The sequence below is a fragment of the Cottoperca gobio genome, chromosome 19 (assembly GCF_900634415.1).
Source record: "Cottoperca gobio chromosome 19, fCotGob3.1, whole genome shotgun sequence".
In the NCBI taxonomy this organism is placed as follows: domain Eukaryota; kingdom Metazoa; phylum Chordata; class Actinopteri; order Perciformes; family Bovichtidae; genus Cottoperca; species Cottoperca gobio.
Genome location: NC_041373.1, coordinates 13,206,115 through 13,230,068, shown reverse-complemented (window position 1 = coordinate 13,230,068; position 23,954 = coordinate 13,206,115). Strand labels below are relative to the sequence as shown.

Sequence of the window (23,954 nt, the reverse complement as noted above, 5' to 3'; positions counted from 1 at the left end):
CAAATTGCCATGTGGTCAACAATACAACGGAATATAAATTGCACAAGAAAAAAAACCCTCTATCGGGACAGTTTTGTGATATTACGTCCACAAAAGCCTTCTCATCAGTCGCTACACATTAAATAGACAAATCAATGTCTTTACTGGCCGCCTTTTACTTAGATGGGGAAATGTGACGTGAATTACATCGAGTCGAATGAGTTGTTATTATGATACTAATGTAATCCACTGGGCACTCACAATTAATTCATCAGTCACGCTCCAATCGATTCAATTTGCTGGCAAAATCTCATCAAGACTCTTCATTTATGCAAGTTATTCATGTACGATATGAGACGTTTGAATAACTTGAAGCAGGACACAAAATAAGCACCATTTACTAGCCAAATGCAGGTGAAATATGTAAGTGGCTAGTAGGTTTGCATCACTCACCAGCCAAAAAAAACCAATGGTAATCTATTGAGTGGATGCTAAAAATGTGGACATTCACTCGCCATTTGGCCAGGGGACAGAAAAGTCCATTTGGCACCCTGACTTGGACCAGGATGCTGCAACTCATCTGTTTTCTACAATCTAAATAAATGAACCTGTGCTTGATCTTGATGCCACACACTGCTTACTCTTTACCCTTTTGGTTTTTAAACATGAGGAAGTCAATGTTGGTGTTGCTCGGGGGGCATCAGAGGTGGCAAAAGAGGAATGATTAATAAATGGTTTGGCACAGAAAGGGCTTTGTCCTGTACATTTGACAGCAGAATGACATATTTGTATACACATGTATTGTAATTGGCAGGCCACACAGATCCTGAAGCATCTTGTATTTGGATCAATGCATGTCATTAAATGCAGTGTACTGTGTGAAGTGAGCCCTTTCCCTTAAGGCTGATGTTTTATTTATTTTTAATGTTAGCAAAGGTGTGGGGGGGGGGGGGGGGGGGGGGTTCAGGGGAAGTTGCCCACTTCTACTATGACAACAGTGCAAAACCCTGCAGAGGTGCCTTCAAGCAAGGCACTATGCATGTCAGATGAGCAGTGTGTATCAGTCTGCTAAAGCTACATTTGGAAATGGAGTCAAATAAGTGGAAGTGAAAAAGGAAATTCATGCATTAATGAGGTTTCCATTACAGTAATGGGTTTTCATTGTTTGCTGCTCACTCGTCACGGACAAAACTACTGAAACAAGTCTTTTCATATGCAAGGCAAATCCAAAGTGGACAAAATGCTCTATGATAACATTATAACACTTAAAATCAGATCATCTTGTTCAGAATATTTTAAATGTAGCATTGAAAAACATGTACATGTAAATTATTAAGTTGAAGGAGGGATAATTTCTGTTTTGCAGAATCCTACACCCAGTAAATTCACGAGTGCTAAGTCTTATTCCTCCACTCCATTTCTAAACTTGTTTTTTTTCGGCGGAGGAAAACAAACTTTGATAGAAAAACTTCTGTCGACAGTTATCACAATTTATTTGGTTTCTGCAATTTCAGATAAAGAAGCAATATGACTATTTCCCTTCCCAATTCCACTTAGCACTTTCCATTTGAGGGATTGAAATACCTTGAAACTTTTCAACATCCTACAAAAAAAGACACAGCTGCAGGCTACTCTCTTAAATTAAAGTGCTGCAGGCTATTAATAGCTTCTTTACATACTGAAGAGCTGAACAATTAAAACTGCCTTCAGTGAGATACTGAGACACTTCATTTAGCTGTTCAATAGGAAAGATATTCCACTCGGTTCTGACGTTGTACAGGCCTGCAGGTTACATACATATATAATGGGCTATTATAAATGTTGATTTTACACAGAGTTAATAAGTGAACTCGATCCAGATGAAATGTTCTGCATATGTAACCTGCTCGCTGCTGGCCATCAATTTATGTTTGACTGTTTTAGCAGTGTGACGCGAGTTGAGGCTGTTTAATGGCTTTATTACGGTTATTGTGCGCATAGTCGCATGACGTCACGCCCTCACGCGTTTGCATCGCGAGCCTCTCAGTTTGTCATCAGAGTGGCGGACTAGTCCGGATCAAACGGGGTTGTTTTTGTCTTTGCACCTGCATAACGGGATGGATTTCTCCAGCTTTTTTAAAAAAAAAAATATATATATATAAGGGATTTATCATTTTAAAACACAGTCCAGTTCAGGGCACTGGTGGACAATTAAAGTTGAGTGCATTCCTTTATTAAGTTGGACTGATTGGTTTAGAGTTTCGTCGTGATTTCCTCTGACTCTGGCTGTAAAGTTTTGTCCTCCCAACCTCACTGACGGCTCCTGACTGTGTCGGATCACACGCGCCCTCGCTGTCCGTGTGACAGAGCAGGAGTTTGATGGGAGCGGAGTGAAGTGGAAATGGTCTACCTTCAGCGCGTCTCTCTGTGTCACTCTGCCTTTTTCCAATCGTCCAAAAGTCCGACAGGTTTGCACGATGTGGTTTTAGCTGCTGGACTCGGGTCGAGAGTTTGGATTCTCACTGTTGGATCTACCGGATGGATCATCACCTGAACGCACATGATGTACAACACGAGGAAAAGCGGATCTGTGTGACAAGTTTATTTTAATCCCCGAAACACATCTTTGAAGTCTCCAAAAGCGAAATGATTTTAATAGCTTTTGTCATTATATTCTCCTTCCCGGGTAAGTGACGCATTCATCTGTTTGAACTTATGTTGAGGCTATAATATATATGTTTTTAACTGCACCTGTTCCTTTACAGTTCAACTCAATACACGCAGCAAACAGTGGCAGTGAACAATAAGGGCATCCCTAACCAAACGGCAACACCGATGTGCATTTGTTGTTACTGCACGATGGCAGAAAGTTTAATGCTCTGTTAATCTTTCTGTATTATTTAGCAACAATACAATTAAGTATCCTCCAATTAAATCGCGTTAATTGACCGATCGGTTACCCTTGTTGTGTGTAGAACAATGTCGACGGACTAGTTCACGTCGCGTGCGCACATATTTCTGACTTTCTTCTTGTGACTCCCAGACTCAGTGTTCACCTTGAAGGGTGACGGCAGCTCGTCCTCCCGGCCCGGCCGTCTGGACTGCGTCAAGGCCAGTGAACAATGTCTGAAGGAGTACAGCTGCAGCACCAAGTACCGGACGATGAGGCAGTGTGTGGCGGGCAGGGAGAGCAACTTCAGCGCGGTCACCGGTCCCGAGGCGCAGGGCGAGTGCCGCAGCGCCATAGAATCCATGAGGCAGAGCCCCCTGAATAACTGCAGGTGTAGAAGAGGCATGAAGAAGGAGAAGAACTGTCTCCGGATCTTTTGGAGCATATATCAGAGTTTACAGGGTACACACTGATTCATAAGCTCTCTATAAAAGCATTAGTGTGGTAGAAGAAGTATTAAGAATTGGATACTTTGTAAAAACACTCAATTATGAGTAAAAGTCCTGCATTTAAATGGTTTGACTAAACTAAAAGTGATGAAAAATGTACTTTTCTAACAAAGAATGATCAGTATTATTGAGGCGGAACAGCCCAATATCCTTGTTATATAACACTATTGGATAATTGTCACTGATGTATCTGGTCAAGGTTGAGCTATTATACAACTGGTTGGTCTAATCTGTAATAATGCATTATTTCATAAGCTCAGCATTATACTGTAGGCTTGATGTGTGAAATCTGAAACGGCAAAGAAAAGGTCAGATAAAGGCAGGGGAGTAAAAAGCACAACATTTGCATCTGAAATCAATGCAGTGGAGTAGAAGTGGCTTATGCTCAAAGAAAGTGCAAAACTTCAAATGTGTATTTAAGTTAAGTAGTGGAGTAAGTAGCTACTGTCACTTCTAACCTCCAAAATCACTCTTAAACCTTTGTGAGATGGACATAATTGTACTTGTAACAAAGTGAACCTAAAGGTCAAACTAGTCCTATTGTGTAATTACACAACAACACGTTCATATTTACACAACAACCACTCGTATATGTGTAATTAACAGGAATCAATTACTCCTTTAGTATAATTGATACAATGTTAAAGAGTATCAGAGAACATCCGCTCGCACCACATGTTTACATACGCACATTTGCAAGCTCATGTTGTTGACGGTCCTTTTCTTTCCCGTGCAGGTAATGATTTGCTGGAGTACTCTCCGTATGAATCAGTCAACAGCCGGCTCTCAGATATCTTCCGCCTGGCCCCCATCATAGCAGGTAAGATGCTGCTTTTTACGCTGCCGACATTCCTCAGGCTTCGGTTTAAGTCACTGCGTACGTAGAGCCATTACTTCTCAGTTGTGCTTTAATCCAAGCTTAAGTCACCACATCAACTCTGTCACTATTTGACAACCACTCTTGCTTTGCTGTCTGGTTTCAGGCTGCAGCTGTCAACGGCCATTATCTATCACAAAAGCTTTTTATCTGCCACTGTGACCCACCGTATACAAAGCAGAGTCATTTAGTATATTCCACTTTCAGCTCTCAAAGCAATGATGAGGGGGTTTGCATGTTTTTCCAATTCTGGAAGTAGCATTTATGTGCTAGTTTTAAACTAATTATCCTTTTAGAGTAAAGCCTGTGTTGTCAGGAGCTTGCAGGGCTGGATGCCTGGATTGTTAAAAAAAGAAAAAAACCTGAATTGTTGCTTGCTGTGTGTTGTTGCGAATGTATATGCCATAAATGTCCTCAAATGTCAATAGAGTGCATTTGGACTTGGAAGCAAACACCTATAGGCTGGACCATATTTAGAATTCACACACACACACATACACAGATGAGCAATTAACCATCTGTCTGCGTTCAATGGCACTGATAGAACAAGAGCTGTGTGTGTGTGTCAAGGGCAGCACTCTGGCACTCTTCAGTGTTAGGCTTTCTGGCTGGAGGAGGGCGTCTCCAGCACTGGCCAGCTACCATTCCAGTGAAAAAAATGGTCATTTGATTCTCTTTTTCTCCCTCTCTCTCTCTCTCTCTCTCTCTCTCTCTCCCTCTCTCTGGCTCTCCCTCTCTCCGTCTGGCTCTCGCTGTGATTGAATCCACTTAGCGTATCAAAGTGGCTCTGCTCCACACGCGATGACATAATGGCTAACTGTATTTCAAACAGAGGGTAAGACAAAATTTATTGGAATTCGGATTTCTCTCCTGCACTGGAATAGTGCAGAGATGGGTCCAGCATTGCGAGACTAAGGAGAATTGCAACAAAACTGAAATTGGAAAGGCGGTTAAGGATTCGCAAAGGCTTTCAGATAAAGGGACTACTGGTAAAACAAAACAGCAATGTTTAAAGACAAAGGAAAGAAAACAGCATAAAGGTCATTTTTCTACCTCCTAAAGAATTAGCTTGATGTCGACAGCAGATCCCACTGAAGAAATGTTTTACTGTGGATTAAGATATATTCAAAAATCTGATCTCCTGCTGATGTGCTCTTCTATTAAAGTCAGTGACTTAGAACATGAAAGACATGGCACTATCACATCGTTTTCAATCATTATTAGGTTCTAGTTTATTAAAAGTAGCCAGTTTAATGTATAGTCGTGTGTAAATAGCCAAAGGCAATAAGAAAAAAAGAATTCACTTAATGGGTTAGATATCAGGAATCCATTTGGCAAAAGTGACCTCATTCCTGTCTGCAACTAAGCCAGGCCTCAGGCAATCCACAGTGTAAAATAATGGACATGACATTCAGCACAGAATGATCCATACTATAGCCCAGAGGTGAACTGATAAGACATCATCACTACTCTGAATGGCTGAAAAACAATATTTGTTATTATATACATTCAGTCCATTTTTATTCAAACTTCTTTTCTTTACCCTCCTGTTTTTCATTTTTTTTGTATGTTGTAGCTTTAGTTGGACATGTTTTGCAAAGTTTTCTCATGCATAAACGACATTACTAAACATAAATATCCAGCAACAGATTAAGACTAAGAGTCTACAGCCATGCTAACTGCTCTAAGAGGCTATACTTTATGAGCTAAATGAATGACAAAGAATGACAAATGCTAACACGCTGATGTTTAGCAGGAATGTTCACCATCGTAATGTAACATGCTAACACTTCCTGTGGCACAGCTGAGGCTAATTTAAATGTTACTAGTTTTCACCAAAGCAGTGTTTGCCACACATAGTATTTATTTTTATTTTGTATCCGTCTGAGAGAACAACGGCATCCACGTTCGAATAACTAGTGGACTAGTGGCGGCAGAAAGCTTCTGGCGAAGCCTCGAGCCTCGCTGCCTCAGCTGTCCGGGCTTGGCCCACAGTGGGACTACCGTGGCGTGTGGTGGTCCACGTGCTGCTGCACTCCACTCACCTCTCATTGGACTGAACAGGCCTCTAGTGGCATATGGTTCATTGCCATCCAGTGCCTGCATCAATCGCTTTTTAAAATTCTTGTAAGCCATTGTTTTACTGCTTTTCGTCATTAGCTATATTTTTTCTCCCGTCCACTATTTATCAGAAATGTAAGGTGGATCAGGTAAAGTCAAGGGATCACCAAACTTAGAGGGATTCGTACTCTGGGGACCATGAATGTCTTTCTGGCAATCAATCCAGTAGTTGTTGAGCTACGTCAGTCTGGACCAAAGGCCGGCCGACAGACCGACATTGCTATCCATAGAGCCGTGCCACGAGTATGGCTAAAAGGTCAAAGACACCATAACTAGTTTCCCACTCAACTCCTTTGTGTTTTGAGTACTACCTTCGTTAAGTCACTTTGTCATAAATGGCTTCTGCTTCACTTCCCGATTTATTTATAGCATTATTTATTCAAACTGAAAGGCGTGGCATCCAAAGACAATAACTGTTAGAATAAAGTCTCCAGGAACAGCTGAAATTGAAACGCTGTTTCATTTAGAAATCAAGGAACAAGTGCCTTTCAGAGATGTAACACAATGCTGCCGTGCAGACTGAGGGAACGTTGCGACTACAGAACTGCGCTTAACAAAAGGGAAAAACTGCTTCTGTACACATCGTGTGTTTATGTCTCTTGAAGCCATCAACAAGGAAAACTCAAAGTCTTTACTTAATTCCACTGAGCTAAAGAAAACCTCAGGTGATTCCAGATTCACCTGCAGCTTCTCTGTTAAGCGTCTTTACAATCCCATAGCGAGAGTTAAGAAAAGGAAAGATTGCTACAGGGTATATCTTGTACAAATCGCATTCCCAATTTATTATAAGTAAGATTTTCAGAGACAAGATAATCTGATTCTGCATTTGCTCAGCAAGTCTGACACCGAGGATATAAGAACAGATAACATCCCAACGAGGATCTTTGGAGTAGCAATACTGTATTTTAGAATGAGCAAGGGAGTAAACCTATTTCATTCTGCCTTTCTGTATGCTCTCAGTATTTCCCTCTAAAAATCACTATATTTACATCCATCGCTTATTGGACAATATGTCAATTTACATCAGTGTGGGAGCTTTAATTAATGTAGCCATGTCCTCTCTGCAGACACACCTCTTATACTCCATCAATAAACTCAGTCACTCATATTCCTGTGATGTCATAACCACGATATATAGTCACTCTGAAACTGAAAACATTTATTATTCAGTAGAAAACGTGCTCCAAACTGATACGTTTTTTTTTGTTTTTTTAAAGCCCTCAGCTCCTCAGTAACATGTAAGCAGCCACTCTCGTAGCTCATCAGTAGTCTTACGGAGAGTCGAGTCGGTTGAACAAGAGATGAAGCCTGGGCGTGACGATTTTCCACAGCAAAAGATCTCCAGAATAATTCAGTGGTCTGGTTGCCCGAAGCAACAAGTTTTCATTCTCTGTTGTCTTGTCCTCCGCCGTTGGTCCCCACCCGCCTATGAACTACAGTAGTGTGTGTGGGTGTGTGTGTGGGGGTGGGGGTGGGTGGGGGTGGGGGGGGTAGTGTGTTGATCGATATATATATAATAGATAGATATATATCCTACAGAGAGAAGAGATATAGAGAGATAGAGAGAGAGACGAAAGAGCGAGATAGGAAGATCTAGAGAGAGAAAGAGAGAGAGATAGAAGAAATCTAGAGAGAAGAGAGAGATCCATAGAGAGAGAGAAGAAAGAGAGAGAGAGAGAGAAGAGGGGAGAGCGAGATGAGAGAGCGAGAGAAGAGAGAGAGAGGGAGAGAGAGGAAGGATCGAGAAAAGAATCTATAGAGAGAGAGCTAGCGAGAAGATAGAGAGAGAGAGAGATAGAGAGGAGAGAGGAAAGAGGAGAGAGAGAAGAGAAGAAAGAGAGAGGAGAGAAGAGAGAAGAAAGAGAGTGGGGGGAAGAAAAGAAGAGAGAAGAAAGGAGAGATGGAAGAGAGAGCAGAGGAAAGAGAGCGAGAGGAGAAGAAAGAGAGAGAAGAAAGAGAAGAGAGAGAGGAGAGAGAGAGGAACAGAGGAGAGAGAAAGAGAGGAGAAGAGAGTAGGAAGAGAGAGAGAGAGAGAGAGAAATAAAGAGAGAGGAGAGAGAGAGAGAGAGAGGAGAAGAACAAGAAAGAGCAGAGAGAGAGAGAGAAGAAGAGAGGAGAGAGAGAGAGCTCGAGGAGGAGAGGAGGGAGGAGGAGAGGAGAGAGAGGAGGAGAGGAGAGGAGGAGAGAAGAGAGAGAAGAGGAGAGAGAGAGGGAAGAGAGAAAGAGAGAAGAAAGAGAGAAAGAGAGAAGAGGAGAGAGGAGAGAGGAGAAAAGGAGAGATAGAGAGAGAGAGCAAGAGAGAGAAAAGAGAGAGAGAAGAGAGAGGAGAGAGAAAAAAAATAGAGAATGAGAGAGATCTGATCCTCTCTCTATTCTCTAAGATATCTCTAAGCCTGAAAAGATAGATCTCTCTAGAGAGAGATCTCTCAGGACTAGAGAGAAGAAATCTAGAAGAGATTAGAGAGATAATAAAGATCCTCTCTAGTATCCTCCATATGATAGATCTATATCTATAGATATATAAATAATAAATTAAAAAATATATCTCTAATATATATATATAAATAAATATATATATATGTAATAAATATATGTAATAAATATATGTATATATGTGAGCAAACAGCTCCAGCTGAACATCAGAGTAGAAGAAACACTTTTAATCTACTGATCCCTTTTTTACACAAGACTACTTTCAGCCATATCAGCGGAATCATCTGACGGCATTTCCTTTCACACACTTCTCCTTTGTTTTCCTTCTGCCCCTCTGTGACCGCAGAATAACCCAATTTATTCCAACCGACTTAACCAGAGGGAGCTTGAAACCCAATAATAGACACAAGTTATGGATTAGAAGTTAGAAATTCACTTAGATGCTGCGCAATATTAAAACTTAAGCATTCAGAGACATGAATTGAGAAAAAAACGTATTTATTAGCAAGCATATTGTGGCATGAACGAATTATAATCCAAGTGGATATGATACCATGGGTGATGCGGGCAATGGCTAATCATGACTTTGAGATAAGAAAATAAAAACGCTGTAGGCTGCAGGTGACACAGCATGATGCTTTTCGGTCAGGCATGGAATTATTTGATGTTTTGCAGCTAACCACACCCTGTACCCACACACACAACACACACACAAACACTTTATCAATTCATACTACGTGCATTTGTGCTGCATAGAGAACCTTCATCTACATGCAAATGCACACATTTCCATACATTGACAGTGACATACACATCCTCTCAGAGCCTCAGGCTTTCTTTACATCCCTCAGATTAATGCATTAATATACAGGTTCATGGTTTTTACTACTAATGCCTGAAAGTAGGAAGGAAGGAAACAGCCCCCCCCAAATAATAGTAATATTATTTGGAAAATGCTGATGGTGAGACAGTTAATTGGCAGTTATTTTAATGGGCCAAGCTGAATATCACCCCTTTGATACGAGTGGATAACTGACGGTATGAAAAACACAAGGCACAAGTGAATCTGGGCATCCACACACCCGACCACGCACCACATCGACAGGTGCAGCCTCTGCTCTTTGGACTCAAATAAAATGAAACATAAATAAATAAAAGGAATAGCTGGTAGGCTAAGTGAGATTTTGCTAATTACATGGGTGCACTTAATAAATGGGTCGTGGTACTAGTCATAAATACTGAGACACTGGCGTGGATTTTAGTGATGCTGGCAGGGAGCCTGATAGAAGGCAGGGTTGCCATGAAGGAGTGGGCTCTGACCACTGCTGTTTTTCCATTATGGAAGATGACAAAGAGGGCACTAAGTGGAGGGATAGGTTTAGGAGGATTAATGAAGCAGTGATACATTCATTGAGAAGGAGGATATTATACCATTAATCTGGACCGCATACTCAGACAGAAAAATAAACTGAATCAGAACACGTTTAGACATTTTGTTTCAACATTATGTATCAAATATTCTGAGCTCAGGTGCAAGAAAGTCTTTGACCTGACACAGGCGGGCTTCCTAGTAACATACTTTTTAAATGGACGCTGGCGTACAGATCTCCAGGCACACAGCTGGCTCTTGACGTTTGGTCTGAGGGTCACACTATACTATAATCTGTGGTCCACGCATATAGGAGGATTTACATGTCAGGGGCAGATATGAAGGCAATTCCATGACCAGATGTTCCTATCCATATTGTTGGATTACATTCAGAGAACAAAGAAGAATTAACATTATCCAGAACAGTGGAGCTACAGTGGAACTAAACCCTATAGAGAACGGAGGACCAGCTGTACTATGTGACCGTAGGGCTTTTTAGCGATTAATCTAACGACTAATTTATAGATTATTCTATAGATATCTTTTATTACCCCACTATTACAATTAATTTACTCAAAATAAATATTAAAAACTTGGCTCTTTAATATTTCAATATTTATTCAATAATTTTCTCTTAAAAACTAAACAAATATCCAGATAATAGACCTTTTGTCAGATCCTTAAATTCATAGCAACCCTTTCCCCTGAACTGAAGAATTATTATTTTTAAGTACTTGACTAAAAAGTCTGCCATGGAGTCATTTCATCACTATAAATATGCAGTCAAGATAATCACTGTCAAATGTATCTCAGTGTGGGGCGAGGAAGATAATTGAAAGGATTTACAGATTGTAACAACAGTCTGTAATGTTGGTTTCACTTTCAATCATACACGGGCGTAACAGCGTTAGGTGACACATGGTGTAACGTTACATTAACATAACAGCAGCGGTGAAGAAACTACTTTTAATATGGGGGTGTGACATAACATTTACAAAAATATATTTTAAGTGACATCTACTGACAGAAAAATCATGTTGAGTGGAGACAACGAGTAAACAGGAGTACGACGCTGCTGCTGCTGTCTTGACGAAGCCCCCTGGGATGCTTTTGCTTTCGTGTTCGTGCATTGCAGTTTAACTGCTGTGATAAGCCATTTCCAATTTACAGAGCACCACATCCACTTGGGTCTCAGTCTAAAATACTTCCTCATTGTAGAGGATGGTGGGCAAAGCTTTTTTTTTTAGCTTGTTATCCGGGGGAATCCATGCTTAGAACGGGCGCAGCTATTCTTGTAATGTGCCGAGGCACAATATGCAAATCGACATTTTTTTCTTTTACGTCAGCACTCCTTGACCTCCCCTATAGTATGTTTAATGGTGACATCAGTTTAGAAAATACACTTGGTGCTCTTTATTCCATGTGTCTTGTGCAAAGAGAAGATTAATCCTTCATCTTAATAAACCTGCATCTATAGAGATAAGCAAAAAATAAATAAGGGGATTGAACAATCTGATGCGTGAGGTTGGATGCTGTAAAGCGTGCATCCCACATGGCACACACGCGCACTATGGCACACATTTGCAGCTTTGCTTGCTAGTTGATTTTAGTTACATCAGTCTTTTTGCTATTTTTTGACATTTTATAGATCAAACAATGAATCAACTAACTGATATTAAAGACATATAATCAATAGCCACAGTCTAAAGTGTTTATTTTGTCTACCAGCTGTTTCCAGTTAAAGTGCTGCAGAGGCCAGGTGTAAACCTTTAAAGAGGAACTTTTCTAGGTCCAGACTTCACTTCATCTATGTTCAAGAGCTTATGGGCCAGTACACCAACACACACGTATGTGTCTAATAAACATACTCGATTTGAACATGAAGCCCACTGATCAGTGTTTTTTTTTAGGAATTACATATGAAAAATTGTTGTTTTTACACGGCTAAACTTTCACTGGCATTATATAATTGAAGGCATTACAAACACTGGAAGTCTTGGCAGCTGTACAATAGAAAATGTTCTCATATTCTATGTGCTTGGCTTCTTGGTCTACATCAATGGCAACACGGTGGCCTTGCTCAGGGGTGCAACTTAAGAAGGCTGAGTGAGATTTGTTTTTTCTTAAGCCTGTAAATCTTTGAACAAGATATGTTATATTTCAGGCAGGCGTATAGGATTACAGTTCTTGGTATGCACTTCAAGGTCAAAACACTAATGATACAAGGAACCAGAATAATGTTTAGTTAAATGAATGAATGTATACTTGAGATTTGAATGATATGTTGGAACAATATTGTAAGAATGCTGAAAGGCTTTTTCTTTCTTCTACTTAAGATGAATTTAAACATGTCTGGCATTTCTCGCTGCATTTTATAGAGAAATATGACAATAGAGACATTAAGACAGTAAGAGGATTACAGAAGCAAGCAAAGATTGCTTTCTATTGATTACAATCCCAGTGCAGTCAGCACAGAACAAAGCACAGACGACTAATAATATCCAACAAAGCCACGTTTATAAGACTCATCGCCGACGTTAAACGACTTCGCAGCCACACATTTGTAAAGCAAAAGATGTGTGCGTGTACTTCTGTGGGTGATTTGAATAAAGTAATTGTTATCCTAAACTCCTGCTCCTAAAACAGAGAAAATCTGACCCCAAAATTAGCTTATTAAATGCAAAAATGCTTCAGCTAGAAAAGGTTTTTTCCTGCCGTGGGGTGTTGCGTCTATATGGAGTCACACTGTGACCTATAGCTCCAACCTTCTTACTCACACTTAGCTCGGGCCGCCTGCTACATGCACACACACACACACACAATATACCATGTTTTAATCCACGAGTAATAACTTTTTTTTTGTTTGAGTGTTTTAATACAACTACGTAAGTATTTCGCTCTGTAACTGTAATTGAGGTAGAACTGTCACACCTATGGCCCGAGAGCTACAAACAACCACTAAAAGGATCACCTCCCACATCTCTAGGCACTTGTAAGATGTAAGTAATGGGTTTTGTAAGACGTGATTAACCCAAGGTTCAAGAATGTATTCAGATTTAATCATGGCTCATTCTGTGGTGCATAAGAGAGTGCAGTGAGCTTCGATTCCCCCTCAAAAGGCAGAATTACAGAATTCATTCTTCCATGTCGAGGCTGAGGATATGGTCGAGCAGGAAGGACTGTATACCAACAAATAAGAAAAATTAGATGTGAGAGAGTCATTATGTTGACACCGTAGAGTGCTTTTGCTATGCTGGGATGGACAGGCATACTGGGATGGAAGGACAGGCATACTGGGATGGAAGGACAGGCTACTGGGATGGAAGGACATGCCACTGGGATGGAAGGACAGGCATACTGGGATGGAAGGACAGGCATACTGGGATGGAAGTGATGGGTGACTTAGTTTACGTAACCTGGAAGCAGGGAAAAGGTGTACATTTCTGTGGACAACAAAATCCCCCTTGAATTACACGATCTGACGAGAAAAGGAACTGAGGTAATGCTCTGAATATTAAGGGGTTTGAGCTTTGGTCTAATTCAGAGAGGTCAGTGCGGTTTCTGTTGCTCATACGGCGGTTTGATCGTAAATGCCCGACTTAATGAGGCCTGAGAGGGTTGATCCGGTAACAACCCGATGTACACCATTTAGCCAGAGAATTTGAGTTCAAACGTTGTAACAAAGCAACTGCAACAAATGTGCAGCAACTGGAGCAACACATTGGTGCAATAATTCACAATGAAGCCCCTTGTAAAAAGATTTCTACACATTTATATAATGTTTGCAAATACAAGCTCAAGTTCAACCGGGATCACGGCTCTCATGCAGTTGCTCGTTTTCATTTTCAAACAGGGTTACAGTAAATGGTGCAATTCTAGTATGAAACTGTGAGGAACTGGTTTCAAATACATTTAAAAAAACATGTTTGGAACGTTATGTAAAGCTTTGTTCTGGCTATGACTCTTAGACGAACAGTCATTTGGTAATTAATGTCAGTAGTGACACATTATTTTATCTAACAAGACTTTCTTTTCCAATGCAAGAGACTTAGAAACTTCCTATAGAGAAATATAGATGTGCAATTTCTCAGGTACGATGTAATTAAACTGTACGGCACACATCGAGGTGTAAAGCAACTGTATTACATAACAGAAATGAGGGATTATGATTTTAACATTCCTCTAAGAAATTGCACTGCAGGACAACAATATTTCCTTGTTAGGCCTTTCTGCACAGTATCCTCCCTAATGCACTCACAACTCTGTGTGTATTCATTTTGAAGCACTTATGATGAGTAAACAAACCTGTACAAGAAAGCAATTCCTATTAAATGATGAAATATGAATTGATGGGTCTCTCTTCTCTCCTAGTCGAGCCTGCATCTACGAAGGAGAACAACTGTCTGAATGCTGCAAAGGCCTGTAACCTCAATGACACGTGTAAGAAATACCGCTCCTCTTACATCAACCCCTGCACCAGCAGGGTGTCTGCCTCTGAGGTCTGCAACAAGCGCAAATGCCAAAAGGCCTTGCGACAGTTCTTCGACAAGGTAATTAAGCATGTTAATTCTGAGAGCTATTTTCAGCTTTCGTGCGTGTTTGATGTTGTAGTTGCTGCTCAAATCAACAGCCAAAACCAGATGTCAATGTCAAAAGAGAAAATGCTATTTTAAGTGCAATGTCACATTACGCTGACTTTGAATCCAATCTCTTGGTAACAGTGTCTGTTACTTATCAGAACACTTAACTCCACTAAAAGCTATTCTCGTTTGGAGGCGACCATAGTGATTCACGTTTAGTCACTATTAAACTATAAGGTATTTATAAACTGGGTACAGGTGGAAGCTGCATTAGAGGTTGCATGGAAGAGGGTCATTTATTTCATATATCAATGGACACTTTTCTTTCTTTCCTTTCAAAATTAAAGGTTCCAAGTAAATACAGCTACGGGATGCTGTTTTGCTCCTGTCCGGCGGGGGATCAGACAGCATGTGCAGAACGCAGACGACAAACGATTGTACCCATCTGCTCCTACGAGGATAAAGACAAACCAAACTGTCTCAATCTGCAGAACACATGCAAGACCAACTACATCTGCAGGTACGAAGGGCACAGAGGGATTTATTTCCCTCCATTACTTAAACATGTGACAAAACACTTATCCTAGTATAAACTTGATATCTGATACCATCAAGAGGAAATTAGCATCTAGAATTTGTATCTATTGTTTTTAGGTCACGGCTGGCAGACTTCATTAGCAACTGTCAGCCAGAAGCTCACTCCATATCCGGCTGTCTGAGGGAGAGCTATGCTGACTGTCTGCTGTCTTACTCAGGTCTAATTGGTAAGTTCTCTGAAGCATTTTTTAAAAATTGGCTTTACAATTTGCTAGATATGCTGTGAAATCTATTCAGATGAAGTTTTTCAAATCATATACATTATTGGTCAGACAATCTTTAGCTATTTTTCTCTGAATTAGAACTGTGATGTATGCAGATTTATTTTCCTGAACCAAAAACTAACAGAAACTCATTAAAGTGTGGAAAACAGCTGCACTGAATATACGCCACTTCCTCAAAGCTAAAAGTACAGTAGTGAAGTTAAACCATGATGCAGTCACTGTGCAGCTAACGCCTTCTTCACACAGTTAGAGTTGGATAACTCACTTGTCCACACAGCTACCTTTGTTAAAGAAAGAATACAGTTCTGTACAAAATATAACTTAAACCTTTATAGTAGATTACACTGCACTGTCGCACGGGCACTGCTTCTCTGTATGCTAACAGTTCACTTACAGATGTTAACAAGTAAACCAAGTAACTTTATCTTAATGTATTCTGCACATTGGAGATTAATGCATCCAATCAGCTAGGCAGGCAGGCAGCTGATGTTACAATTGATACATTGTAAATCTATAGGGTCTACATGACGGCACAGTTCGTTATGGCACTGTGCAGAAGTAGTGCGTATTTCTTTTTGTTCAGTCTTTCTTCCATTAGCAGCTTCCATTATGTAGAAAAGGACAAATGTTGAGTTTAATAATGAGATTTGAACGCAGGGCAACAGTGACCAATTGCAAACTCAACGGGCAGACATTTTAATCTACCCCATTCATATTCTACTTCACACAGGTTACACCCTCTAATGGGGCCCCCTGGCTTAACCACTCATGTCTGTCTTTGCACACAGAAATGTGCATGTACTTGCACAGCTAATAACTTTGAGCCTACTCAACCCCATGCTTCCTATAAATTAGCAATGTTTCTTTCTTTCTTTGTTTACGGTTACATCAAGATGACTAAATTGCCAAAAATGAATTTGACTTTCTGCCCATGAAGTATGATGTTTGGTCACCACTGTTGTTAGGTGGTACGCAACAGCAGCCCTCCAAACACTTTTTTTAAAAACACCTTCCAGAGTTGCATTCGCCACCTTTTGTTTGACATCAGTACATAATTTAATAATGTGCGTGTTGTTGAACAGAACACATAGTAATGGGTAAACTGTACAAGTCAGTGAGGCTTATAATCATGATGCAGCAGGTTGTTGTGCCCGTGTCAAGGCGGTGGGTAGAGTTGATGGGTTCCACCCTTTTCTGCCAGAATAACCCCATTTAAAAAGGGTTGAAGCCTTCGTACAATAGTTATAGTTATGCATCATAATGCAGCTCTACAATGAGGTAGGTGTAGAATGTGCAAGTAAAAGGCACCTTATTATATTGAACAAGCTCACGCTCATTGGCTGACCTCAGAATCCCATTATAGAGTGGGACAACAGCTGCAATGACTACAAGTAGTTATCTCCTCTTCTGTGCCGCAGGTACGGTGATGACACCCAACTATGTGCGATCCCTTGGTATTAGCCTGTCACCGTGGTGCGACTGCGTCAACAGCGGGAACAGCAAGCCAGACTGTGATAGATTCGCAGAGTTTTTCACCACCAACAGATGCCTACGTAAGTTTTTCTTCACAGCATAACGCCAGATTGAACCGTTTTTGGATTGTCTTTTGAAAATATAGGACTTGGAGATAATGAATAGAAAATGGAATAGTATGTGATGGTCTATCATGTGTGCGCCCTTCAAATCCAATTTCCGTTACTTTGACTGTTAAGAACAAACACACAGCATTTATTCTGGCTTTTTTTCACTCGTGTGTGATTATGAGTGACACTCACTGGCATTTTCACATTCAAACTCCCAAGTGATAAGAGTATATAGCAGAGCAATTTTAATTGAACGGCAAATAACTCATGCCCAATTGGTTTTCACTATGATTAAGACTTGTACAGAAAAGGAGTTTTTACCCACATTTTGTTTTTGCTCATGGATTTTTAGATTAAATGTCAAATTAATGATGAGAAAATGGCTTCACATTAATTAATAATTAATTAATTCAGTTTTTTTCTCATTTCAAGCAGTTATGAATTATTTTTGAGAATTATAGCTATTATAGGCAGACGTTGCTTTTACAAAAGGCTCTTGAGAGGTCAAGTCATTTCTTTTCCTACACAATTATCTGAAGTATCAATTATAAACAGCTTTTAGTTGGACATGAACAAAATGTTTTGGGCACTTATTACAAAAAAAAAAGGCAAGGACAGAAGACATCTGCTAACTTGTTAGATATGCAGACTTTATATGACTCGTGGATAATGCTTATTATAACAGAAGTAATGACACGATGCATCATTTCTCATATACCCGTACAGTTTCTCACTTTCACATTCCATTTAATTATACACTGAACAATAATACATTCTGTACAGGTTAAAGAATGGCACTAATTAATAACTGTATTCTTGCAGGTAATGCCATCCAGGCTTTTGGCAATGGTACTGATGTTGGAGTTTGGCAACCCCAACCCCCGATCCAGCCGACTGTACTGGAGCCTAGCATCACCCGGAGGGGCAAAGACCGAACCCATAACGCACTGGACGCGCTGACAGACATGACCAAGCTGGATCTCGATGACGACTCATTATATCACATCTGTGGGACCTTACAGGTGACGTTTTTAAAGTAGCGTTGCATGTCATAACATATGAATAAAAAGGAGAGGAGTAGAGACAAAATCACTTTTGATCATATTAAAAAGTCATTATCTAAATCTGTCTCTGTGAGATCTGAAGAGCAGAGCTGATTTATCCAGTTGCATTTATCTTAACGTTGATTTCATTTTTCATTTTCGCTCCATTAACTCAAGAGAGAGCACAAACTAATCTAAAGAAACAAGCAGCATTCTGAAGCCGCTATTAGTACAGTACATTTTTATTTGACTCCGGTATATGCTTACAGACAATATAAACGTTGAAGCGTTAGAAATCTCATAATAACTGAGCTAGGCAATTTGTCAGCCGGCTTTATTTGGACTTCTAAGGAATTCCAACAAAAAAGGGTACAGCTGCATTGTAACGTAATTACTTTCAATTATCAGTGAGTGGCTGTGCCTCTTGTTTAGGCTACAGCTTACTCAAAGAAACAACAAACATGAAATCCTTCCACAGCACAACAAATGTTTTGATAGATTTCCCTTTTGTCCTTGTGCATTTAAAAAAAGAAAACAAAACAAGGCATCAGAAACCTCTAAAAAACCTCTGGGGAGAAAGTGACTGAATCTAAATTGAGACCTAAATATCAGGTAGAGATCTATTCAGAGCTTTCTGTCTGAGTGTCAGACGTCTGGCTCCGTCACCTTGATGGATCAGGGATGGTTTTATGATGGCATGCACAGAATCCCCCCTCCTGGGCAGAAAGATGAGACGTCAGTGTGGAGTCAGAGTCTCCAAAGCTGTCATGTCAAAGCTAATTGGTTGCCAGAGTAACATCAGAAATTGCCCACAGGGGTAGTGCGTGCGTGCGTGTGTGTGTGCGTGTGTGTGTGTGTGTGTGTGTGTGTGTGTGTGTGTGTGTGTGTGTGTGTGTGTGTGTCATTGTAAGGATGTACCACTTTCCCCCCCCCCCCCAGATTGAGTTTTTACGTTTACTTAAATCCCTGTAAGCTTTGCAACAACAAACTATAGCTGCTCATGCATACATAATATAAATGTTGATGCTGACGACACAACACAACAACGATTCAAAATAATTGCATTTGAGCATAATTAAGTGCCTCAACAAATAATGTAAGCTTTACAGTAAGTTATATCTGATCATATCGCACGATCTTCCTCAGCACATGAGGTTTGCGGTCTCCTGCATCGTGCAAATGTCCTCTTCAGCTCCATTAAGTGTCTTTTCCAAGAATTAGCTGTACAAGACAACATGGACGAGAAGTGTTCAGAAATGTTGCGGTGACATTGCTAAACCTAGACCGATATTTTATTCTTAGATCTTCCTCGTTGAATTCGACGTGCGTCTAACCATATGCATGAGCACACATTTCTCAGAGACCTTGTTTACAACAAAAAAAATACAAAAATCGAATGTGACTTTAAAAAGTGCAACCAGAAATGTTCATAGCAGTCACAGAAAATGACATGCTTGTCATTTTTTAAAGGTTATTAGTTTTGAAACATGAATTGCAATTGTAGAAAATCAATTCAATGAGCTGATTTTGACATTTAACATCGTAAATTGCACGTTTTGCTTAAATGTGCTTATATATGAAGCGCAGCTCCTGTTTGGCTTCACCATAACACTTCTGCTATTCTCTTCTGATAAATACTTTGGGGGCATATTTTTAAATGAGATGATATCACATACTTTATACACACACAAAAAAAAAAGGGAGACAATGTATCATATTGGCTTTTAATAGCGATAATATGATTTATCTCCAGTAAAAACATCCTCCAGGAGGAAAGACCTCCCATAGAGCAATTAATCACTCTTCTCCAGAATCCTGGTCCATAGAATTCTTTCTACTTAAAAACCAACGCGTGGACTGTTTATTATGTTCCCAAACCACCGCAGAGTCACTTTATCATTTTCTGTACTCTGTATCTGTGAGTGTTTGTGTGTGTGTGTGTGTGTGTGTGTGTGTGTGTGTGTTTGTGTGTGTGTGTGTGTGTGTGTGTGTGTGTGTAGAAATTGTTTTTTTTGTTTGTCTGAAAAGGTTCGGAGCAGTCTGAGAAAAAGTTTTAAATGTATTAAACTGTTATAACCTTGAGCTGGCATTAACAGGGGATCTCACACAGACAAACTTTTACATACAAACTGGAATCTTACACGTCTTGCTCGAGGAGGATGATTATACACGCAGGTCCACGTAGGTCTAAACTCTGGGAATTGGTGGGCACTGAAAGCATTATCATAAATCTTATTGTTGTTTGTGTTTTTGCTGCCCAACTGTGACAGTGGGAGTTTGGCTTGATGCAGTAATGATTTTTGCTCGACCTTGTTTTTACTTTGAATACAATGCCCTTCCTTTAGCCACAGTTAACTTCCAGACAAAGACAATTTGTTCACTCCGCTACACTGAGACTAACTAACTGAAGATAATGTCTGCTGTATACTTCACAGCACGTCTGTGATCTTGAAAGACAGACAAACGCAATCAAATAAGAATGAAAGTTAATGTTTCTCCTGCTTATTTCTTTTTTTCTTCCAGGCCCAAAAATTGGTGTCAAATTTGACTGTGGATACTTCTCTATGTGTGGTAAGACTTTTATATTCTGTCCGTTCCATTTAAAGTTCCTGAACACTAGATTTGTAAAGAAGATAAAGATATTGAGTGATAATAAATCGGATATTATAAAAGATACTAAATATTTTTAGATGGATGCCTCAAATGTGGTTATTAAAAGAACAAAAATAAGCAATAAATTCAACATTTTACAGTCGGAAAATTAGCATTTAAACATATCTTCATAGCATTTCTCTACATTTCTGTTACATAACAGCAGACAAATACAGAAGTACAAATTAATCTAATGTGTGTATACCCATCCAAATGTAGCCCAGCTGACCAAATTTAAACAAATAGGCAGAAGCTAATAAATGTGCACTTTATCGCATTTTGTTATGCTACATCAACCTTTTATCTTAAGCATGTCTTTGGTCATTTAATTCACAAATTGAAAATGTGCAATAAAAAAAATGTTTGCTATCGTTGTCGCACAATGTGATGCTTTAAATTTCATGGTGAAGAATAAATATGCATTTTGAAATATCTTTTGTCAACTTTCCACTAAAACGATGTTCTTTTCCCTCAGAACCATCAACTGGATGAATCCAGTGACTCTAATGCCAACGCTATAAGCTCAGCAGCTCCATTCGCCTGCACACCCCCCTCCAGTATGCTCCTCGCGCTAACCTTTGCTTTAACACCGATGGCATTACGGCTCAAAGGTTTCCAGCTTTTGTAGGATCTGAGGACTATGGATCATCTCTTCTGATTCAACTCATTTTTATTTTGATTTAGACATTTGCCAAAGTGTGACACCTGCATTTTATATTATTTTCTTGAAAATGGGACTGAGCAACACAGCAGAGCGCTGAACAAAACAAAACATGGAAAACAGTGGATTATATCTGAGGAGTCCATGTTGACTGTTGCTGAAAACAGACCTGCTGCAGCTGGTGCTGAGATATCAGCTTGTTCGCCTTCCATGCCTTGTGGGGGCAATCTTGTGACTTCAAGAATCAGATTAACGCCGAGGAACAACTCTGAGTTAAACCCTGTGATCTGATAAGCATGTGAATAAATTCACTTCTTTGGAATGTGTTGCAATCAGTGCACATTCGACTGAATGGACGGCCAATGTCCTGAAGAGTGCTTATCTAGGGATAAAGTGAATCATTCTCTGCATAACTGTGCTTTAATTTAGAACACTAAGTGTTGATATAACAAGTGCTGATCTATAACATGTCACGAGGGACAACTAACACACGTCATAGACACACTGTGTGGAATATGATCCATAGAACATTTAAACTAATTAAATACCATCACATTGTATCAGAGTATCCTCAAAGTATAAAGACATATCTGCCAGAAGAAAGTAACACTTTTTCTCCTCTACATGTTCGGTACTAGGCGTAGATCCGTTTTGTAGATTTATTTGATTGTTATGGTGGTTTGTGGTTTTATCACATCGCCTCTTAAAAGAACATTTTGTACATACGATACATAAAGTGTACACCCTATTACAGTATGCTTCCTGTAAGCTTGTAACATATTGTCTGTAATGGTTTTTGAGAGTCTATGTTAGTGTCTGGTGGACTGAGGCCTCTCAGCATTCTCCAGTGTAGCTATGATTTATAACAATGTGATGGGGTACGGTTCTTTAATCATGTGGTTACAGATATGACTGTCGTGTGGTTATATTTTGATTGCAAAGTGCATAATGTTATCTTAAACGGTATTTTTCTTGAGGAATAGCAAACTATCTGTAACAGCAACAAGAACATAAAGAATTTACAAACGCATCTTTAATGGCTGAAACAAAGTGATGTCATTCTTCTGTTGATTCTTCAGACTGCCACTTTTTCATTTTATTGTGTCCTGGTAGACAGTGAAGTGACAGGGGTTCGTTTTATAAATAAAGAATGTGTACATATCCACAACATAGACATAAATTGCTAACAATTACTACCGATGCAAATGAAAGACGAGATAAAAAAAAAGCACTTACATAATTGATACAAACATAATGACATCCCCTAATTATCAAAGACGTTCAAAGAATGTACAACAGAGTGACGATGAACACTGAAAACTTCTTTTTAAAACATCTTTGCCATTTCTAAAAGATTTGACAAATGTGTGTTAAAAATCACGTCTTTGTATGATCCCTGTCGACATCTACACTAAAGCCTGTAAGGATGCACTCAGATTAGGGTTATTTCTTTATGTTTTGGTCAAAAAATACAACATAACTGTTGATATTACCGGCATAAACTCGAAGACTTCTCATATAGGAGGACACCTTTATGTACAAGTAGTCTTGAAAAACATTTTGAAAATTTGGTTATCTGTTCAGTGTTTGCCAAACAGCTGGAATAAAAATGGTGAACAATGACTCATGCTGGTTTCTACAAATCAACAGCAAATGATACAACCTGGTTTTAGCTCACATCATCCAACCCCCCCCCCCCCCCCCCCCGCCCGATGTCAGTTCATCTGTATTTCTAGCATCTACGAGGGACTCCTTGTAAAACAGGATTATAAGATAGCACCAGACAGACCGCTATTGTCAGTCCGAGCACATCGGTCCCGGTGCGGAGCGACACTGGCGGACAAGGACACAGCCTGTAGAGGACAGAGTGCTCCGTGGACAGGAGGGGGACATGTCTCGCCAAGAATATGACACACCTGTTTTGGCACAGTGATGGAACACTTGACCTCCAGAGAGAGAGAGCCTAAGATTTATTAGACGTGTCACAGAACCGAAGGGGCAAACACATCCTCCTCGTGTTATGCATGAGATGGAAATGACAACTGTCCATTTGAAATGATATAAGAGGGAAGTATAGCGATTAGAGACAACAAATCCTTGCAATAATTTGGGACTATACGACACATGTTTTTAGAAATATTGCACTTAAAAGAGAGAAATCATTATACATTTTGGGAATTAAGCTTATTCCCTTTTTGGTTAAGACTTACAAACAATACTAGATCATTTAATAAAAAGACAAACACCAACAATTCATTAATAATTTAGTATTTCCTGTGTAGAGCTTAATAACTTATTCCTCTGTGCCATTGAGCTGTATTACTGTTAACTATTAAAAACCACAATGTTGACATGTTCCTTCAGCGGCCATAAATACTCAAGACAAAAATGTGTCTGAAAATAGTACCCGACAAATGCTATTTACTCCTGTGTGAGAAATGTTTGCCAAAAACTACA

The 23,954-nt window shown here is 39.7% G+C and overlaps 1 protein-coding gene across 1 annotated transcript; it reads left to right on the top strand.

The window, feature by feature from the left end:
• The first annotated feature begins 2,028 nt into the window (after nucleotides 1-2,028).
• gfra1b (gdnf family receptor alpha 1b) lies at nucleotides 2,029-22,783 on the top strand. Its single transcript, XM_029456343.1, has 10 exons — nucleotides 2,029-2,644; nucleotides 3,002-3,310; nucleotides 4,094-4,177; nucleotides 14,529-14,707; nucleotides 15,085-15,257; nucleotides 15,392-15,501; nucleotides 16,977-17,111; nucleotides 17,964-18,163; nucleotides 20,708-20,755; nucleotides 21,312-22,783. The coding sequence occupies exons 1-10, from the start codon at nucleotides 2,605-2,607 to the stop codon at nucleotides 21,462-21,464; spliced, it is 1,431 nt and encodes a 476-aa protein (XP_029312203.1). The 5' UTR covers nucleotides 2,029-2,604; the 3' UTR covers nucleotides 21,465-22,783.
• Nucleotides 22,784-23,954: the final 1,171 nt, after the last annotated feature.